Source organism: Phyllostomus discolor, chromosome 10 (genome assembly GCF_004126475.2).
Source record: "Phyllostomus discolor isolate MPI-MPIP mPhyDis1 chromosome 10, mPhyDis1.pri.v3, whole genome shotgun sequence".
NCBI classification, from domain to species: Eukaryota; Metazoa; Chordata; class Mammalia; order Chiroptera; family Phyllostomidae; genus Phyllostomus; species Phyllostomus discolor.
The window spans coordinates 83,388,830-83,406,276 of record NC_040912.2 but is presented as its reverse complement, the minus strand read 5'-3'; the positions used below and the strand labels follow the sequence as shown (position 1 = coordinate 83,406,276).

At 41.7% G+C, this 17,447-nt stretch overlaps 1 protein-coding gene across 1 annotated transcript in view; it reads right to left on the bottom strand.

The window, feature by feature from the left end:
* Nucleotides 1–17,447, bottom strand: part of TTC26 (tetratricopeptide repeat domain 26) — a 43,799-nt gene that overhangs the window by 14,463 nt on the left and 11,889 nt on the right. The window contains exons 8-11 of the mRNA XM_028525481.2: nt 7,884–7,958; nt 3,453–3,555; nt 1,644–1,699; nt 485–538 (exon numbers count right to left, since the gene is read on the bottom strand). Of these exons, the coding sequence (XP_028381282.1) occupies nt 485–538; nt 1,644–1,699; nt 3,453–3,555; nt 7,884–7,958 (288 nt within the window). The remainder of the gene's footprint in view (nt 1–484; nt 539–1,643; nt 1,700–3,452; nt 3,556–7,883; nt 7,959–17,447) is intronic.

The window sequence follows — 17,447 nt, the reverse complement described above, 5'->3', positions numbered from 1 at the left end:
ATTTTTTTAAGATAAAATCTCTTTTTGGGCAAGATTTAATTCTTTTTAAAATATTTTATTTATTTATTTTTAGAGAGAGAAGCGAAGGAGAAAGAGAGGGAGAGAAACATCAATGTGTGGTTGCCTCTCATGCATCCCCAACTGGGGACCTGGCCCGCAACCCAGGCATGTGCCCTGACTGGGAATCAAATCCATGACCCTTTGGTTCATAGGCCTGCTCTCAATCCACTGAGCCACACCAGCCAGGGCAAAATTACGCTATTTTTAAACAAAGCAACAATTCTTAGCATTAAAGCCCCCTCTTCTGTCTTTAAAAGAATCTTTTTACAGTGAAATCAGATGGGGGGATATGGACAAACGGGGGAAGTGCAGAAGAGCCTATGTGAAAGCTTATTGCTTGGTTGAACTCCGACACTTGTTTTGATTGTTTTCCATGCACTGCATACCTTTGCAAACTACAGATAAGCAGCGATTTTATACTCACCGAGCCCATTTCCTGGCCGAGGGCTGCATTGACCACTCCCTTGAGGATATATTCCTGGAAACATGGAATAACACTGATTGATTGTAAAGGAATGTGGAGGTGAGGTATCTTTCAACTTAATTATTTGTATCAACTCAATCCTTTATGTATATTATCAAAAGTTACCCAGAGTCACTTTTCTCTGTCCTATCCCTAGTCTTAATGAAATAATTACAAGCATTTCATTTGGTTTCCAGCAGGCAAGTGTCCATGTAACAGAACTCACCATATTTATAAATTCTCAATCTCCAGGAGAAATCACTCAATGGAAACTTCTGGGAGTTAAGTTTAGTTTCCTTTCAATGCAATGGAAACAAATTAACAGTAAAATGTTTACATAGTAATTTTTCTTGCCTTGTCAGCCTGCCATTCTCTGTGACCATATCATATTTTCCCCTTTCCAATGACATAATAATATTCCTTTGCTAGTGATCCTTTCCTTAAAAAAGAAAAAACTGTCTCTGGTTTTTGTCAGGTAGTCTCCTTGGGGTCCTGGGGCCTTGCCTATTTCCTTTTCAGACTCTTTTCTGCTCTTTGACACCTGCCCTTCTTGGCAGTTTTATCAATTTTTATGTAGATACTCTTTTTATTTAAGAAGCTTCATCAAAAGAATCATAGAGAAGATGCCGAAGCTTTTAATGCATTTGAGAAATACACCTGTTTAGATGGCATGGGGCCTGGAAACATTTTTCAATCAGTCTTTTATTCAGTAAGTAGAATGGCTGCCATGTCCTTAGTCTCACAGTGTTGGGCATACAGTACAGATACAACCCTGACTGCAAGAGGCTGCCGTGATAATCATGCGGGGGAAGAAGGGCAAGTTCCAGACAATTACACTAGTGATTTAAGTCGTTGCTTTCATCAGAATTCTAGGTTTCAGTATTTTCAAACCTCAACCCCTTTTAGGAAATAACCACATATAAAGGAGATTAGAAATATCAAAAAACCCAGAACATTCACTCTTGTATCAAAAGTCTCACAAAACATTCCTAGATCAATATACATGGACTTCCCCGGGATTTTATAAGCAGGGATCTTCTTTAATAGGCCTTCCAGCTACTGTTCCAAAGTCCCTTTACACAGAACTTGGTTAGTAAAACTATGACACATTCTCAATTACCTGAGGAGTAGTAGGTTCCAGATCCTTAATTAAGTTATAAGCTTCTTGTACATCATCTGAAATACAAAACAAGTAAGTAACTACAGTCGTCTCTATTTCAGCAACCTCTTCTGAAACAATCCCCAAAAGTAAGATCCTTCAGTACTCAAACATCCATGAGAAATACGATCTATTTTATCTGTCCTCTAATTCTCTATCAAGCTCGATGTTGAGTAGTTATCCTAAAGATAACCAAATATCACCCTGACCGGTGTGGCTTGCTTGGCTGAGCATCGTCCAGCAAAGGAAAAGGTCACCAGTTTGATTCCCCTTCAGGGCTCACTTTGGTCCCTGGTTGGGGCGAGTATAAGAGGTGCCTTATTGCTGTTTCTCTCTCACATCAATGATTTTTTCCCGTCTTTCTCCCTCCCTTTCCCTGTCTCTAAAAATAAATAAATAAAAGACAACCAAATATCCTCAGGAAAACCATATTAAGCTATGAAGCACCTAAAAAATATTCAAGCTAAAAATATGGAGTGGGTATTACATACCAAAGGCGTTGTAGTTATCTAAGAAAAGCAACCATTAAAAATTTTTTTTCAACAACAACAAATAAGAGAGAGATAAGGAGGTGGGCAAAAGTAGGTAAAATTTCCTGCTATTATTACCTAAAAGATAAACAATAAGTAAGGGTATAAAATAAAAACAGTAATAAGAACACCAATAATACAAATAAATAACACAGCGACCGGTAAATAAATAATAACACAAGAACAAACTGTCTTGTGTTATTATTTCAGCACTCACAATGGCACACTGATGTTGGCCCCCCCCCCCCCCACTCTGAGCCTGCAGGATGCAGGAGGGAAACGGGAAACGGCAGGGAGCCTGGGATTTGCATTCTCACACGGCAGCCACAGAAGAGGGAGGCGGGGGACAGATGAACAAATATCATCAGTTCCTCGAAAGCTGTTGAGTCTGGGATGGATATTTGGGTGTCCATTCTAGTTATGTTTGTTTATGTTTGAAAACTTGTATATACAAATTAATTCATAAAACATATAAGACGTTTCTTTAGTTCTTGTCCAAAAGTATATTTCTTTGTGCTTATATATCATATGGAGAGATGTGTCTGCAAGCTCATGTTTTTATCTTGAGGAACACATTCTCCTCCGGGAGGAACACACGGTCAGAGTGGTTCTTGCCAGGCCCCCAGGAGGCCCGCGCGGCTAGTCAGCGCGAGGTTGGTGACCGGGCGCCACCGCCAGGGCCAGGCCACTGCCACCCTGTGCTTGTAACGATGTATTAGGTCAAAGACTGCTTTCGGCACGTGTCTAACAATTTCAACCTCACGTAGGGGCGATAAAAAATCACGTTCTCTTTAAATCATATTTCTCAAAAGACACCAGGGGTACAAAGAAAGAGAAAGGCAGACAATTAGAGTAAATAAAAAAAAGAGTTAATGATTTTAAAAGACTCAAGAAGGTGTGAATGTACATGAAATATAGGGGAACTGTGAAAAAAAGAAAGAACTGTCAGGGAGGGGAACAAAAAACAATGGGAAAACTAAAATAGAACATGTGGAGAGCAAAGGAGAGGAAAATAGAACGAGGAACAAGGGAGAAGGTCGGAAGCAACGGCGGAGGGAAGAGAGGCTGAGGAGTGAAGGCACAGCCAACAGGCGCCACACTACCTGCCCCGCCCTGGGAACCTGTTGCAAACACAGTTTTGGAAGTGTTACGGAGTTTAAAAGCCAAGCAACAGTTCAATTAGAGATTAAATGTCCGAAACCATATCTGTGTCAGCAAGAACAAGACAAATTTTTCTCACCTTGGCGAAGGTAGTAGATCACTAAGTTTAGCCTAGCTTCGGGAATGACATCAACCAGGGGAGGCAAAACCTGCAAAGCCCCTTCGCCTCCTCGGAAGACCACCTAGAGACAGAGAAGCAGTAAGCACAAAGGTATTTATTGACGGAAGTGTTTCAGGAGCTGCCACTTATAACTGGGCATGTGACAGCCAACCAAAACAGCTCTGGGCGTCAGTTAATATCTTCAGAAGTCTTATCATTCAATGAAATGTATTATTGCCTCACTATTACCTGTGCTTCTAACCACCTCTGTTCTTTCCCCTCCCCTCTAATTTTGATCCTTGTATTTATTTCATTTTTTACCCTATTTAAAACCTATCTCCACTATCAGTCTTTATACCCTTATTATCCATCCTAACTTCATTTCATATCTTTTTTCATCTGTTTTTTGGTCACACCCACCAGCATGTAAGCCCCACATGACAAGGAGCTCGCATTCACAGTGTACTCCCGGCCCCTAGAACTGTAACTAGTGTAGTCAGTGCTCAGTTATCCTTGGAAAAGATGAATACATATTTGAAACTCTCTACATACACATGAGCTCGGCCTCACTGAAAAAAAAAAAAGCCATTATCTAAATTAGACTCAGTCTAGAAAACAGAATGCATGAATTGCATACATTTCCTTTTCTCTCCATAAAAACTTCAGAAAATTCTTCAAGTATCCGATAATTGATGAAACTTTTTTTCTAGGCAGATATTCTATATCAAAAATCCTGTGAAGGAATATGTATGGCCTTTTCTGAGCCTGTTTCTTCATCTCCACGTGTGCACCTAAATTAGCCATGTGCGCCTTTCAGGGTCGTCACGGAGACTCAACGCATTAAAGCGGGCTCCCTGGGTAGCGCCGGGCAGGCGACATTTCATTTCATTGATCAGCGAGTACCCATCGGCCCCTACCGCATGCCTGCTACTGTGATAAGCACAAGGGTTACAGCGGGAACAGTCACTTCCCTGTCACACACAGTACAGGCCATACTCAAGTGAGGAGTGACCGTCCCAAAGCAAACACGTGAGTGTGCTGTCACGTGATAATAAAGGTCATGGTGAACAGCGACAACAAACCGCACCCCCGCCCCGTAAAAGGACAGTTGCGCTCACTGCGGTGTTCCCAGGGCTGGCACTGTGTCCAGCATGTGATGAGTTGTCTCACAAGTAAGCACGCAGAAATCAAGACCGTCCACCTCAAAGTATTATTTAGTCCTCTTTTTCTGGGTCCTTCTCACCCAGGTTGTTCACTTCTTTTACCAGGATTAATTCCCTCACCTGTCTTCCTGATCGCATGGCTTCTAACTCCAGTAATTGATTATTCTGTCTTCAATAGCCATGGCCCTACTTCTCAACTTGAAACATGTACAAGGGTTTTTGTATAAAATGTTGCACTGGGTGCCACTGTCCGCTCTGGATGGCACCCTAGTTTTCTCCTTTCCTTCCGTGCCACCTTCAAAAGTATGTAGCTTCCTGTGTCAACTTTCTTCTCTTCCCCTCACTCATTAACCTCCCAGAAAGGAGTTTCTGCTCTCAGCACACTAGTAAATTTACTCTCACAAATCACAGATTAACCCTTTTAACCAAATTCAGTGGCCTTTTTGGTCCTCTTGCTCCACGACGCGTCTACAGTTTTGACCCTGACAGCCCTCTTTGCCAAATGCTTACGACTGGAAACTAGAGGACCTCTTTCCAGCCCAGGCAACTTTCCCCTCATCTCTGTAGTTCTTCTGGCTGGTCAAATAATTTGACCGACATCCAGTAGATTAAAAGGAGAAAATCAAATTTAATGTGAGTGTATGGGGAATTCACATAAGCATTCTAAAGACAGCGAGCAAAATGAGGTGGACTGTTGTTTTGGACAAAGAAAGGGGAGGTAGGCCGTTCACAGGTAGTTGAGAAAGAGCAAACATTCCATTAACAGACGTTAGCAGGGCCACCCAGAAGCAAAGGGAAATCCGATTCTTGCTTGGATCCCCTCCCCCGTACCTGTCTGCCTCACTTAATTCACATGTGCTAAGGTGAATGTGCTAAAGTTCTCTTCCTGAAGCCGATTTTTCTATCTGAATTCCTTCAGGCAGGTGAGGGGGAGGTAAAAGCTCTTACAAAGCTAGTACATGGCTCGGTTTTGACCTCAAGTCTGACTGCTAAAGTTGGCGTTCATAATAACCATTTATATTGTTCAGTACTGTTCAAATTTTATTTTGAACTTTAAAAATAATATGTGTTTATTGGGGAAAAGACAACTTTGTAAAAGAAAACAAAGGAAAATTTCCATATTGTCACTTCTTTCTTTACTCTCACTCTCCAAGAATAATCCCTATTTACTTACTAGCTGATGTGCTCCTTCCATATATGCAGTGGGATTCTCTAATATACACAGAGTGTTTTGCTCCAGCGGTCTATTGTATCCACCTGGGAAGCTTCTAAGGAAAACATTGATAGCTGGGCCCCAGCCCAACCATTAAATAAGAATCTCTGGGGGGTGCAGCCCCTGCATCATAATTTTTAAAAACCTCCTACATGATTAAAATGTGGAGTTGTACATGACATTACATTACCTAGGTGCTCTTTCTTGCCTGCCTTTTCTTGTCCTATTTGCTTACGCTCCTTCCTCCAGTCCCTTGAACATAGACGCTCTCTTGGAACCATATTTCTTTGTTTTTAACCGGGCCTCCCACATTTAGCTGTCAGGACTTCGGCAATCACTCCCTTCATGAAAACTCCTAACCCTGTTCTCCAGTCTCGATCTCGCTGCAAGCTTAACATCCAGACCAGTATCTCTAACAGATCATTCTCCACAAAAATTAATCTGGCTTGATTTATAAACTAGTTTAGAAGTGAAGCAATTAGAGGCAGAAGCTCATAGTAGAAACCATCCAACAGAGACTGTATTTGTGACTCAGGTCTGACTTATAGAAATAACATAATAAATACAAGACATTGTCGAGGAAGGGCAGATACAAATAATGACTGAGTAGAAATCAGAAATCAAGGGGGAAGAGTCTAAAACAACTATGGTTTTCAGTATGTATGCTGGGAAAATTGGTGCTAAAGAGAGGAATCAGAAGGAAAAGTATAGTTATTATTGCCATTTTTAGGTGAGGAATCTGAAACTAAGCAATATCAAATAATTTGCTCAGTGCCCCCAGGTGCCCAAGTAGAAGGCAGCCACTCTGCACCCGTCTACTTTAGTGTCACACCACAGCAGAACCAGACTTCATCTGCCTGAACTTTTAGCAATGGCCCTCATAGCCCAGCCCTCACCCTACTTGCCCCTTTACTTTCCTGCTAGGTACAACTTGACTTTCCACCATGCTCCACCGCAACTTTCTGCTCCAGTGAGCTCAGTCTGCTCACGGCCTTTCACCCATGTCATCCTCGTTCTGAGTCTCAGCCATCCTTCAGAGGAGCTAAATTTGACTTGCACAGAAAACCTTTCCCATGCATTCTACCAGCCAAAGACAGGCTCCTGTGTCTTTGCCAACAGTCTGAGCACGTGGATCTACACTGCCTCACACATATCTGTGGGGGAGCAGTCTGCCACTCCAAAATGTGCCTTTTGGGGGTATTGATTGCTTTAAACTGCTTACCTTTAAGAAACAAAAGACTCAAGAGGAGCCCTGTACCTCCCCCTTACCCCCATAAAGAAATTTAGGTAGAAAAACCTGCACCAGGAAAGGTGCTATCATAGAACACTGCATTTTCATGCGACCTGAGTTTGTCAGGCAGCAGGGAACCCACAGTGCCTGTGTGTGAGAGTCCTTCTTGAGTCCCCTGGTTTCTGGGTGGCCCAATGACAATTTGTTTGCCAAACGTTTGCTTCTTAGCATCTGCTTCTGAATTGTTTACCTTCCCTTTGAAGTCCAAACCACTATCCCCTCTCTCCTTAGCTCAAGAGAGCTTATAAGCCTCAACTGCCTGATTTGTCCTCAGGACCATATTCTTATGAAGCCTTTACATTTACACACATAATGCATTTGGTTATTTAGCTTGCTAATCTGTCTTGTGTCAGTTTGATTATTAGACCAGTCATAAGAACTTAGTAACAGTAAAACAAAAATTACTCTTCCTCCTTATATATAGTGGGCAAAAAAAGGTTTACAGTTGTGAGTACATGAAATAGTTTATTCTTGTATTATTATTTATTAATTATTGTGTTATTTGTATTACAATGTAAACCTACTTTTGTCCACCTTGTATATTACTACTTTCCCAATAAGGATTTCCCTGATGAAAAGGCCTGATATTTTAAACACATTTTCTCCGCTGGACAGCAAGGAGGAGTTCACTTGGAGTAGAAGAATATTTGCTGAGATATCTCTCTGCATTCATCTTGCTAACTGCTAAGATGTGCTAAATGGGGTAGGACTCAAGTCCGTCAAGAAAGGAAACCATTATTCACCAGATTGTGCCTGATGAGTTCCTTAGCAAATTCAAAGGAAGAAGAAGCGTTGTCCATCAAGCTTTTGAGTTCTGTCTGAAATTGAAAAAGGAAAGACTTATGAAAATGACAAGTGTGCAGTTCTAACACCACATATTTCAACAATGTTTTATAGTGTCAAAGAATTTAACATGCTATTTCATTTGTTCCTCAGGATGCTAAGGAATAAGGTAATTATCGTCATTCCCATTTTACAGTTGAGGATATTGAGGCTTATAAAAGTTAAGTGACTTGAACCTTACACTAAGCAGCAAGTTTGAAATCAGTGAAACCAAGACCGAAGACTCCTAGAGTTAGCCTCTTCTTTCAGGGTCAAAGGTAATAAAGGATCTAAACTTTTAGCAACTGAGGTTGATTCTTCAATCTGACCTCTTCACCTATGCCCTGAATTCTACCTCCTTCCTGCAATTCTTCCCTCTATTTTATCATTTATGAAACCTGTCAAATCTCTTCTGTATTCTCTTGCCCCCTTAACACCCCTTCACACACCTTCGAAGAAATGGTCAACCATTAACCGTGTCTTCACTGAGATACTAGAATCATCCCTTCCTCAGCTTGCTGCTATTCCTACCTTGCCAATCTGTAATTTTGAGTAATCCTCCCTTCCTTCTTTTCCTGCTTTCATCAGTGGGTGGCTAAGCTTTTCTGGATAAATTATTAAATTCTGTCCTGGCTGGTGTAGCTCAGTGGATCGAGTGGCGGCCTGAGAACCAAAGGGTCTTTGGTTCGATTCCCAGTCAGGGCACAAGCCTGGGGTGTGGGCCAGGTTCCCAGTGGGGGGAGCATGAGAGGCAGGCATATATTGATGTTTCTCTTCTTCTCTTTCTCCCTCCCTTCCCCTCTCTAAAAATAAATAAATGAAATCTTTCACAAAATTATTAAACTCTTGACTGTTCTCACTAAGCACGGCAAGCTTGTTCTACCTGATTGCTGATGGAAATGCTAGTCTACTCAGCAGTCCTTTTATTAATCTCTTGATCAGAGCAGTAGTTGCCAAGTGTGGGGTAATCTTAGGCTGGATCAGCAGTTTTCAAGCTTTCAAATCTCAAGATCCCCTTTGTAATTTTAAATACTATTAAGGATCCCAAAGAGCTTTTGTTTATGTAGGTTATATAATTGATATTTATTGCATTAGAAATTAAGACAAAAGATTTTAAAGATTCAATTAATGAAGATATATAAACCTATTGTACATTAACCTAAATAATATTTTTTACTTAATAAAACTATCAGGACAAAACTTTTACAAGCAGAGCGGTACTGTTCTACAGTTTTGCAAACCCCTGCCTTAATGGAGGACTGCTACACCGGCATTTCTGTAACTGCATTTGAACTGTTTTGAAATCACACTGTCTCTGGAAATCTTCACTGAACACCTGAGAGAATGAAAGTGAAAAGACACAATCTTTTTGTGTTCTGAAGATAGTTCTAACCTCAGGCAGGGCCAGCCAGAACTAAGGGTGAGGCAAGTGAGGTGCCCAGGGCACAGGTGCAAAGCAGCACCCCTCACACCTGTGCAGCGGGCAGTAGAACTTTCCACCTCCCACCTGGGCAGCTGGCCCCTCTCACACAGGCCAGGCCCCGCCTCACAGACCCCGTGAAACTGAGTCCCAGGTCACAATCTGAGAGCCTCTGGGCTAGATTCAATGCTCTCATTGTAAACCAAATAAAAACGTATTTTTTAAGACATTTTTTAAAGAATACCGAAGAGAATAAGGAGTTGCCAGACCAAAAGAGCAGGGGAAAATGGAACCTAGAGAAGTAGGCAAGCATGGAAACCATTTTTGCCCTGAAGGCTGTACTGATTCTATAAATTTAACACTTGTGGGTGACAGTGTTGCCAGGCAACAAGAAAAAAAACAAAGCCCTGGACCCGCACAGGGAGTCTAGCAGGAGACCAATCCCCACCATTGGCCAGGACTCCCCAAGGCTCCACTGGCAAAAGAAGGGTGAACGGAACTCAACCATCGCTAGTGCGGAATGGCCGCCCAGCTAGGGTTCCGTGGGCAGTGAAGGTGATCTCAAGCCGTGAATTTGGGTCAAGGGGGTCCCAAACGGACAGTTCTCCTGGATATCTCGCAGAGTAAATGCACATCGCTTAGGGAGAAAAGTGACTTTAGCCTTGGCTGGCGTAGCTCAGTGGATTGAGCGCGGGCTGTGAACCAAAGCATCGCAGGTTCGATTCCCAGTCAGGGCACATGCCTGGGCTGCAGGCCACGGCACCCAGCAACCGCACATTGATGTTTCTCTCTCTCTCTCTCTCCCCCTCCCTCTCTCTCTCCCCCTCCCTCTCTCTCCCCCCCACCCCAGTTTCCTCTCTAAAAAATAAATAAAATCTTTAAAAAAAAGTGCCTTTACTGTAGGCTTGAAGTTACTCCTGTAGGTAATTTTTCAAATATTGTATCAAGAACACAGTCAAAGATAAGCTGCCATTCAAAGAAACTACATTCCTCCAGGGATAACCAGCAGTAACGAGAAAAAAAACCAAAAAACAGAATGAAACCCACAAAAATTTCAAATAATCAAACTCAGATCACAAAATCAGTATGCTGACAATGTTTAAGAAAATGAAAGATAAACGTGGAAGTGTAAAATTAGAAATGGCAAGAAGTGAAGATTTTTAGGAAAGAAAGAATTTCTGGAAACACAAAATACTGTAAGGAAAATTCATAACCACATGGCCAGGTATCACATAAATGAGCCGAAACAGCCACTGTGTGTACATTTTCACAGCCGGCTGAGACCCATTAGCTCAAAAGCTTTTTGGCACCAAGCTCCAAGTTGACACATCCAATTGTTTTATGCATTTATTTTTTTAAAATTTTTATTTATTTATTTATTTTTAGAGAGGGAAGGGAAGGGGGGAGAGAGAGAGAGAGACAGGCAGACAGACAGACAGACAGACATCAATGTGCAGTTGCTCGGGGTCCCGGCCCGCAACCCAGGCATGCGCCCTAACCCGGAATCGAACCTGCAATGCCCGGTTCGCAGCCCGCGCTCAATCCACTGAGCTAAGCCAGCCAGGGCTATGCATTTATTTTTAATTAAACATTTTTTCATTTATTGATTTGAGAGCGAGAGAGAAACATTGATTTGTTGCTCCACTTACTGATGCTTTCATTGCTCGTTTTGGGGGCGTGCCCTGACAGGGAAGGGGGACACGGCTCCGACCAACCCAGCTCTCAGGCGGGCACAGCCAGTGGTTTTCCGTGCAGCCCGGATACACGTGCCGAGACTCTGCCTGTTTCTCACACCCCACACTTCCGGAACTCCTGCCAGCCGCAGATAAGACAAACCCCAGGGCTATAAAGAGCCCACTGCCTGCCAGACCTCCAGTAGCCTCTGACGTGGGCACCCGCCCCCCAGCCACGACTGAGAGACGTCATCTAGACGCGGAGCCCCTACCCGCGTGCCCTCCTCCTTAGCAGCCCGGTGCACGCCTCCTCCCATGTGGGAAGGTCCCATCAGGGCCCCTGGACGGTCACATTCTATGAGGAACTTCCCCCGGGCAAAAACCTTTCAAACAGTCACCCGAACAAAGTTTGTGGGTGCTGCCGTCACCTCATGGTCACGTCTGTTTCCCGGACCAGCCCTGAACTCCCTGGAGCCCCTGCACCGTTTCACAGCGGGTTGGACGCGCCCTAAAAAGAACTCAGGAACCGCGGCGGGGGCGGGGGGGGGGGTACGCGCCGGCACGCACGGCGTGAGGACGCAAAGGAAGGAAAACGGGGAAGAAGGGGTGGGATGAGACCGCGATGCGGAGGGTCTAACTCGTCCTTGATGGAACTTGAGGTAAATGTGGGCGACAATGTGTGGAAGAAAACCCTGAGAGAAGATGGCCGAGGGTTTTTCAGTTAGATTAGAGTCGTTAGGACACCGATTCAGTAAGTCCCATTACGGCAACATTTTTTTAAACGTTTACATCTAGTTAAATCATAATGAAACTGAAGAAAATAAAAAATGAAGAAAATTTTAAATAAAAATTTTAATTAAAAATGATAGATTACTTTAAAATAAAGTTAGATAGATGGCTGGCTGCTCAACATAAAAATGGACCCAGAAGATAATGGAAAATATCCTCCATGTGCCGATAAGGTGCCCTATACTTAATGAAGATACCCTATACCATATATGAGGGAAAATAAGGACATTTTCAGACAAACAGAAACAGAGTTTGCCACCGGAATCTCACTAAAGAGATTCTGAAGCTTCAATCAATAGGAAAAGGATCCCAGACGGAAGGTTTCAATTACAATTAAGAAGAGGAAAGAATACAATTTCTTAAATGTTGTAACACTAGATAAATGATTAGATTTAGCAGCAATAATTTTTAAAAGATATAACAGTAAAGGAGAAGACAACAACAGCATGTGAGTTAGGAAGGTGGCAAATGAGGTGAAACTATCGTCCAGCCTTCCCACTGCTGGGGAGGAGAGTCAGGATGAACATTACACGGGTCCCGCGCCCTGACGACTGCGGCCTGGCGGGCTGGGCGTCGCCGCTCAGGGCGCCGGGCTGGGTAGTGGGTTCCGTCCCGGTCCGGGCACGCACGAGAGGCACCCGATCCGATCATGTTTCTGTCTCACATACACGTTTCTCTCCCCCTCTTCCTCCCCCTCTTCCTCTCTCTCTAAAAACAAGTAAGTAAAATCTTTAAAAAAACATTGATTACATGAAGGATGCCTGTGGTAATTTTTATGGTAACCACTCAAGTATGAAATGGGCGGATAACTTCTGAAGCTACCGCAGTAAAAAAGTAAAGATAAAAAATAGCCAATCAGCCCTGGCTGGCGTAGCTCAGTGGATTGAGCGCGGGCTGCGAACCAAAGCATCGCAGGTTCGATTCCCAGTCAGGGCACATGCCTGGGTTGCAGGCCACAGCCCCAGCAACGGCACATTGATGTTTCTCTCTCTCTGTCTCTCTCTCTCCCCCTACCCCCCTCCCTCCCTTCTCTCTCTAAAAAAATAAATAAACAAAATCTTTTAATAAAATAGCCAATTAAAACCATCCAAAAAAATGACCCAAAAAGGAATAGAGAAAGAAATAGAAGAGGTGAGACAAATTGAAATACAAAACGAGATGGTAGATTTATACCCAATTAGCATCAGTATTAGTATTTATAATAAGTATTATAATATAAACTAAATCTAATTGATTAAATACTCCAATTAAAAGAAAATTTTATACAAGATAAACAAAATCCAACTATGTTTTTTACAAGAGACATACTTAAAATATACAGTTATAAAGGAGTTAAAAGGAGCCCTGCCAGGCAGCCCACTCGTTTGGAGTGTCATCACCTCCACCAGGAGGACTGTGGGCTCCATCCTGGGGCAGGAAGCATGCCTAGGTCTTGGGTTTGATCCCCCAGTTGGGGAGCGTACAGGAGGCAACTGATTGCTGTTTTTTCTCTCACGTGATGTTTCTCTCTCTCTCTCTGCCCACCTCTACCCCTTTCTCTCTAAAATCAACAAATGTATCCTCAGGTGAGGATTAAAAAAAAAAGGGTAAAAGGAAAAGGATGGTAAAAATATGCCCTAGGAATATGAACGAAAAGAAAAACTACACTAATAATAACACACAAAATGGCCTTTAAGTCAAAAAGCATAATTAGAGGAAAGGGAGTCACTTTATACTGCTAAAAGCTTCAGTTCGCCAGAAAGCTGTAACCATTTAAACTTTGTACATTCCTTAAAAAATGATTTCAAAATATATAAAGTAAAAATGGAAAGAATCACAAGAGACAAATTCACAAAGACAGTGAGAGTTTAACACAGTTCTCTCTGTAATCAACAGTAAGCAAATGATAAAATTAGTAAAGTGATAGAAGTTTTGATAAAAACATAAAAAACTAATTTGACTTAATGGACATACATGGAACCTTGCACCCAATACCTTCAGAGTATACACTATTCAAGTACACATGGAAAGCTTAGAAGTACTAGCCACATATTGGAGCCATGAAACAAGTTTCAAGAAATAAATGCCAAGAGATTCAAATCATACAGGATATATTCTCAGACTACAATGTAATTTTACTAGTAATCTTAATAAAATTACAACTGGAAATTTGCCATGTATTGGGAAATGAAGAATTCTTCTAATTAATCTGAAATAACTCATACTAAAAATCAGAAGTCATAGTGATACTCAAACATGGAATGCAGCTAAAACAATACTTACAAATTTATCACCTCAACTGAATATTTTAGAAAAGAAGCCTGAAAATTGACAAGCTAGACATCCATTTCAATAATGTTTTACTGTTTTAAAGTACAGTAAACCCACGGAAAGAAAACAATAGGAAAGAAATGACGAAAGTGCAGAAATTAATAAAGTAGAAAGCAATGACATAACAGAGAAGATGAATAAAATGAAAAGTTGGTTTTTTGGAAAAACTTAAAAAAATTGAAAATGTAAATGAAATGGTCAAACTTGTAAAAAAGTATAACCTATCAAAAATAACACAAGAAACAGAAAATATGAGTAGTCCTACAGACATTAAAGAAATTGAGTTAGTGATTTAAAACCTCCCAAGCCTAGGGAGAAACCATGACAATCTTATACAGGCATACCTTGTTGCTCTGTTTCATTGTGCTTTGCAAGTATTCAGCTGTTTTTTTTGTTTGTTTGTTTTAAGATTTTATTTACTTTTAGAGAGGGGAAGGGAGGGAGAAAGACAAGGAATGATACATCAATGCGTGGTTGCCTCCCGTGCGCCCTCTACTGGGGACCTGGCCTGCAACCCAGACATGTGCCCTGGACTGGGAATTGAACCAGTGACCTCTCAGTTCACAGGCCGGCACTCAATCCACTGAGCCACACCAGCTAGGAAAGGTATTGCGCTGCTTTAAAAATTAAAGGTCTGCGGCAACTCTGCGTTGAGCAGGTCTATTGGCACTGTTTTCCCAACAGCATTTGGTCACTTCATGTCTCTGTGTCACATTTTATAAATTCTAGCAATATTTCACTTTTTCATTATTAATATATTTGTATGGTGATCTGTAATCAATGATCTTCAATGTTACTCTTTTAATTGTTTTGGGGTGCTGTGAACCGTGTGCCCATATAAGATAACAAACTTAATGTGTCTGTTCTAACTGAGTAGCCATTCTCCTGTCTCTCTCCCTCTCCTCAGGCCTCCCTATTTCCTGAGACACAAAAACATTGGAATTAGACCAATTAATAACCCTACAGAGGCCTCTAAGTGCTCAAGTGAAAGGAAGAGTTTATATGTCTCTCATTTTAAATCAGAAGCCAGAAATGATTATACTCAGTAAGGAAGACACACTGAAGTCAAGATAGGAAAAGCCAGGCCTCTTGCGTCAGTTAGCCAAGAAACTGCCACAGCCACCCCAGCCTTCGGCAGCCATCACACCGGTCAGTCAGTCACTCGCCATCAGCATCAAGGCAAGACCCTCCACCAGCACCGATTATGACTTACTGATGGCTCAGATGATGGTTAGCATTTTTTAGGAATAATATTTTTAATGAAGCTATGTACATTGTCCTTTTAGACACAATGCCATTGTATACTCAATAAACTACAGTATAGTATAAACATAACTTTTATATGCACTGGGAAACCAAAAATGTATGACTCGCTTCATTGTGATATATGCTTTATTGTGTGGTCTGGAACCGAACCCACAATATCTCCAAGTTATGCCTGTATAAACTTTTCCAGGAAACAGCAGCATATGATACCCTCTCCACTCATTTAATGAAGTGAGTATGATCTCTGGACCAAAACCTGACAGGACCTGTTCCGACAGAAAATAAAATTCTAGACTAATCAAATTGGTAAGTATTGATGCAAAAATCTTATATGGAATATAAGCTAACTGAATCCTGTGAAAATTTATTGTAAAGTCGTCATAATTAAGGCAGCATGGTATTGTGAGCAGGAACAGACAGCAGGATTGACAGAACAGAAGGCTTTAGTGCCCGACAGCCAAGGGTTTGAGACCTGAATTTGCCGCTTGTAAAACCAAGCGGCAAATTCAGCAAGTTATTCAAAGTACATTAAGAGTTCAGTCAATCATTACAAATTATTCTGTAATTGCTATAGAAGAGCAGCATGCTATTGGCGTTTGTGCAGGGAAGGAATCACACAATACAGAACCCATTACACAAGTTACTAGAGGAACGCCTGACTGTAAATGTTTTAGTGAAATTATCTTAAGTAAACACAAAATAGATCCCCTTGCTACCAAACAAAAAAGTTTTCTACGGCACATCTGGCAGTCCTCTCCTGCTGGAGCACATTATAAAGTCACTGTAAACTGCACTGACACGATTTCACATGAAAAGGCATGCCTTCTGGGGACGGGAAGTGCAGTTTGCTGACCCGAGTTGGATAGGACTAGACCTACAGAATGTCGGTTAACCACACTACTCACACCAGACTACGGAAAGAACTTGTGCAGATAAAACGTAAACATTTAATAGATTAGATCTTATACCAAGATTGGCAAAGTCCCCAAGAATAACTCAAGGTAGAAAGGCAAGAATATGTATTTTTTATTTCTTCTTACCAAAGATGAAAACTCTGAAGAGATCAAATTGTAAACCCACGTTACTATTAAACTGCTGATGCTGGAAACTAGCCAATTAGGTAGACTCAGGAGACTCTTTAGTTGAAATGAGTGTACCCAAGAATGTCTTTTATATAACACGTAAATGGACTGTTTGGCTGTATGCTAAGCAGTGTAATTGATGGGCATTTCTTTTACCACAATGGACCCCCATTATCAACACGAGCCACGAACAGTGTGCCTGGGCTTATGCTAAGCACACAAGCTTGCCACCTCGCCTCCACCCCCAACAACCCTACACACTGTGTCCCCTGGGAGTTGAATCTCCTGTTGGCATGGAGCAGGTTAACAGTGCTCCTTGCTATTCCATGTTCACAAATGTTACTTGGATATAGTTCATTTGCTGGTTCAGTTTCTTTCTTCCCTCCTCCTCTGGGTGGCACGATGCCAGCTGGAACTGTTTTTAGACAAGGATGGAATTTTTGGACGAGGATTAAATGTTGTTGGCATGTGCAGAAAGTTTACAGTTAAATCTTGGTGGCTTCTGATGTCAACTACAGTAATGCCCAAGAAGATAATTTCCAAATATGGCCCTCTCCCAGGGTTAACTTAAAAATATCTGTACAGGGTGGGGCAAAAGTAGGTTTACAGTTGTTTGTATGGAAAATAATAATTAATAAATAATAATATAAGAATGAACTCTGTTTCATATACTCATAACTGTAAACCTACTGTTTCCTCACCCTATATAAAACTGAATCTGTATACAGATATAGAACATGCTCTCTATCTATATGTCTATTAATATCTATATGCACAAGTATGTGTGTACATGTATGTATAAGATCTTAAGTGAAATAAAAGGGGGGTCATAATGTATGGCCTCCTGTGCACTCTGCTTCCTGTAAAAGAGAGCTCTAAGAGAATTTACCCACAGGCTCGTCAGGGAAACGAAACAGTGAGTATAAAGTGTTCTGCACAGTATTT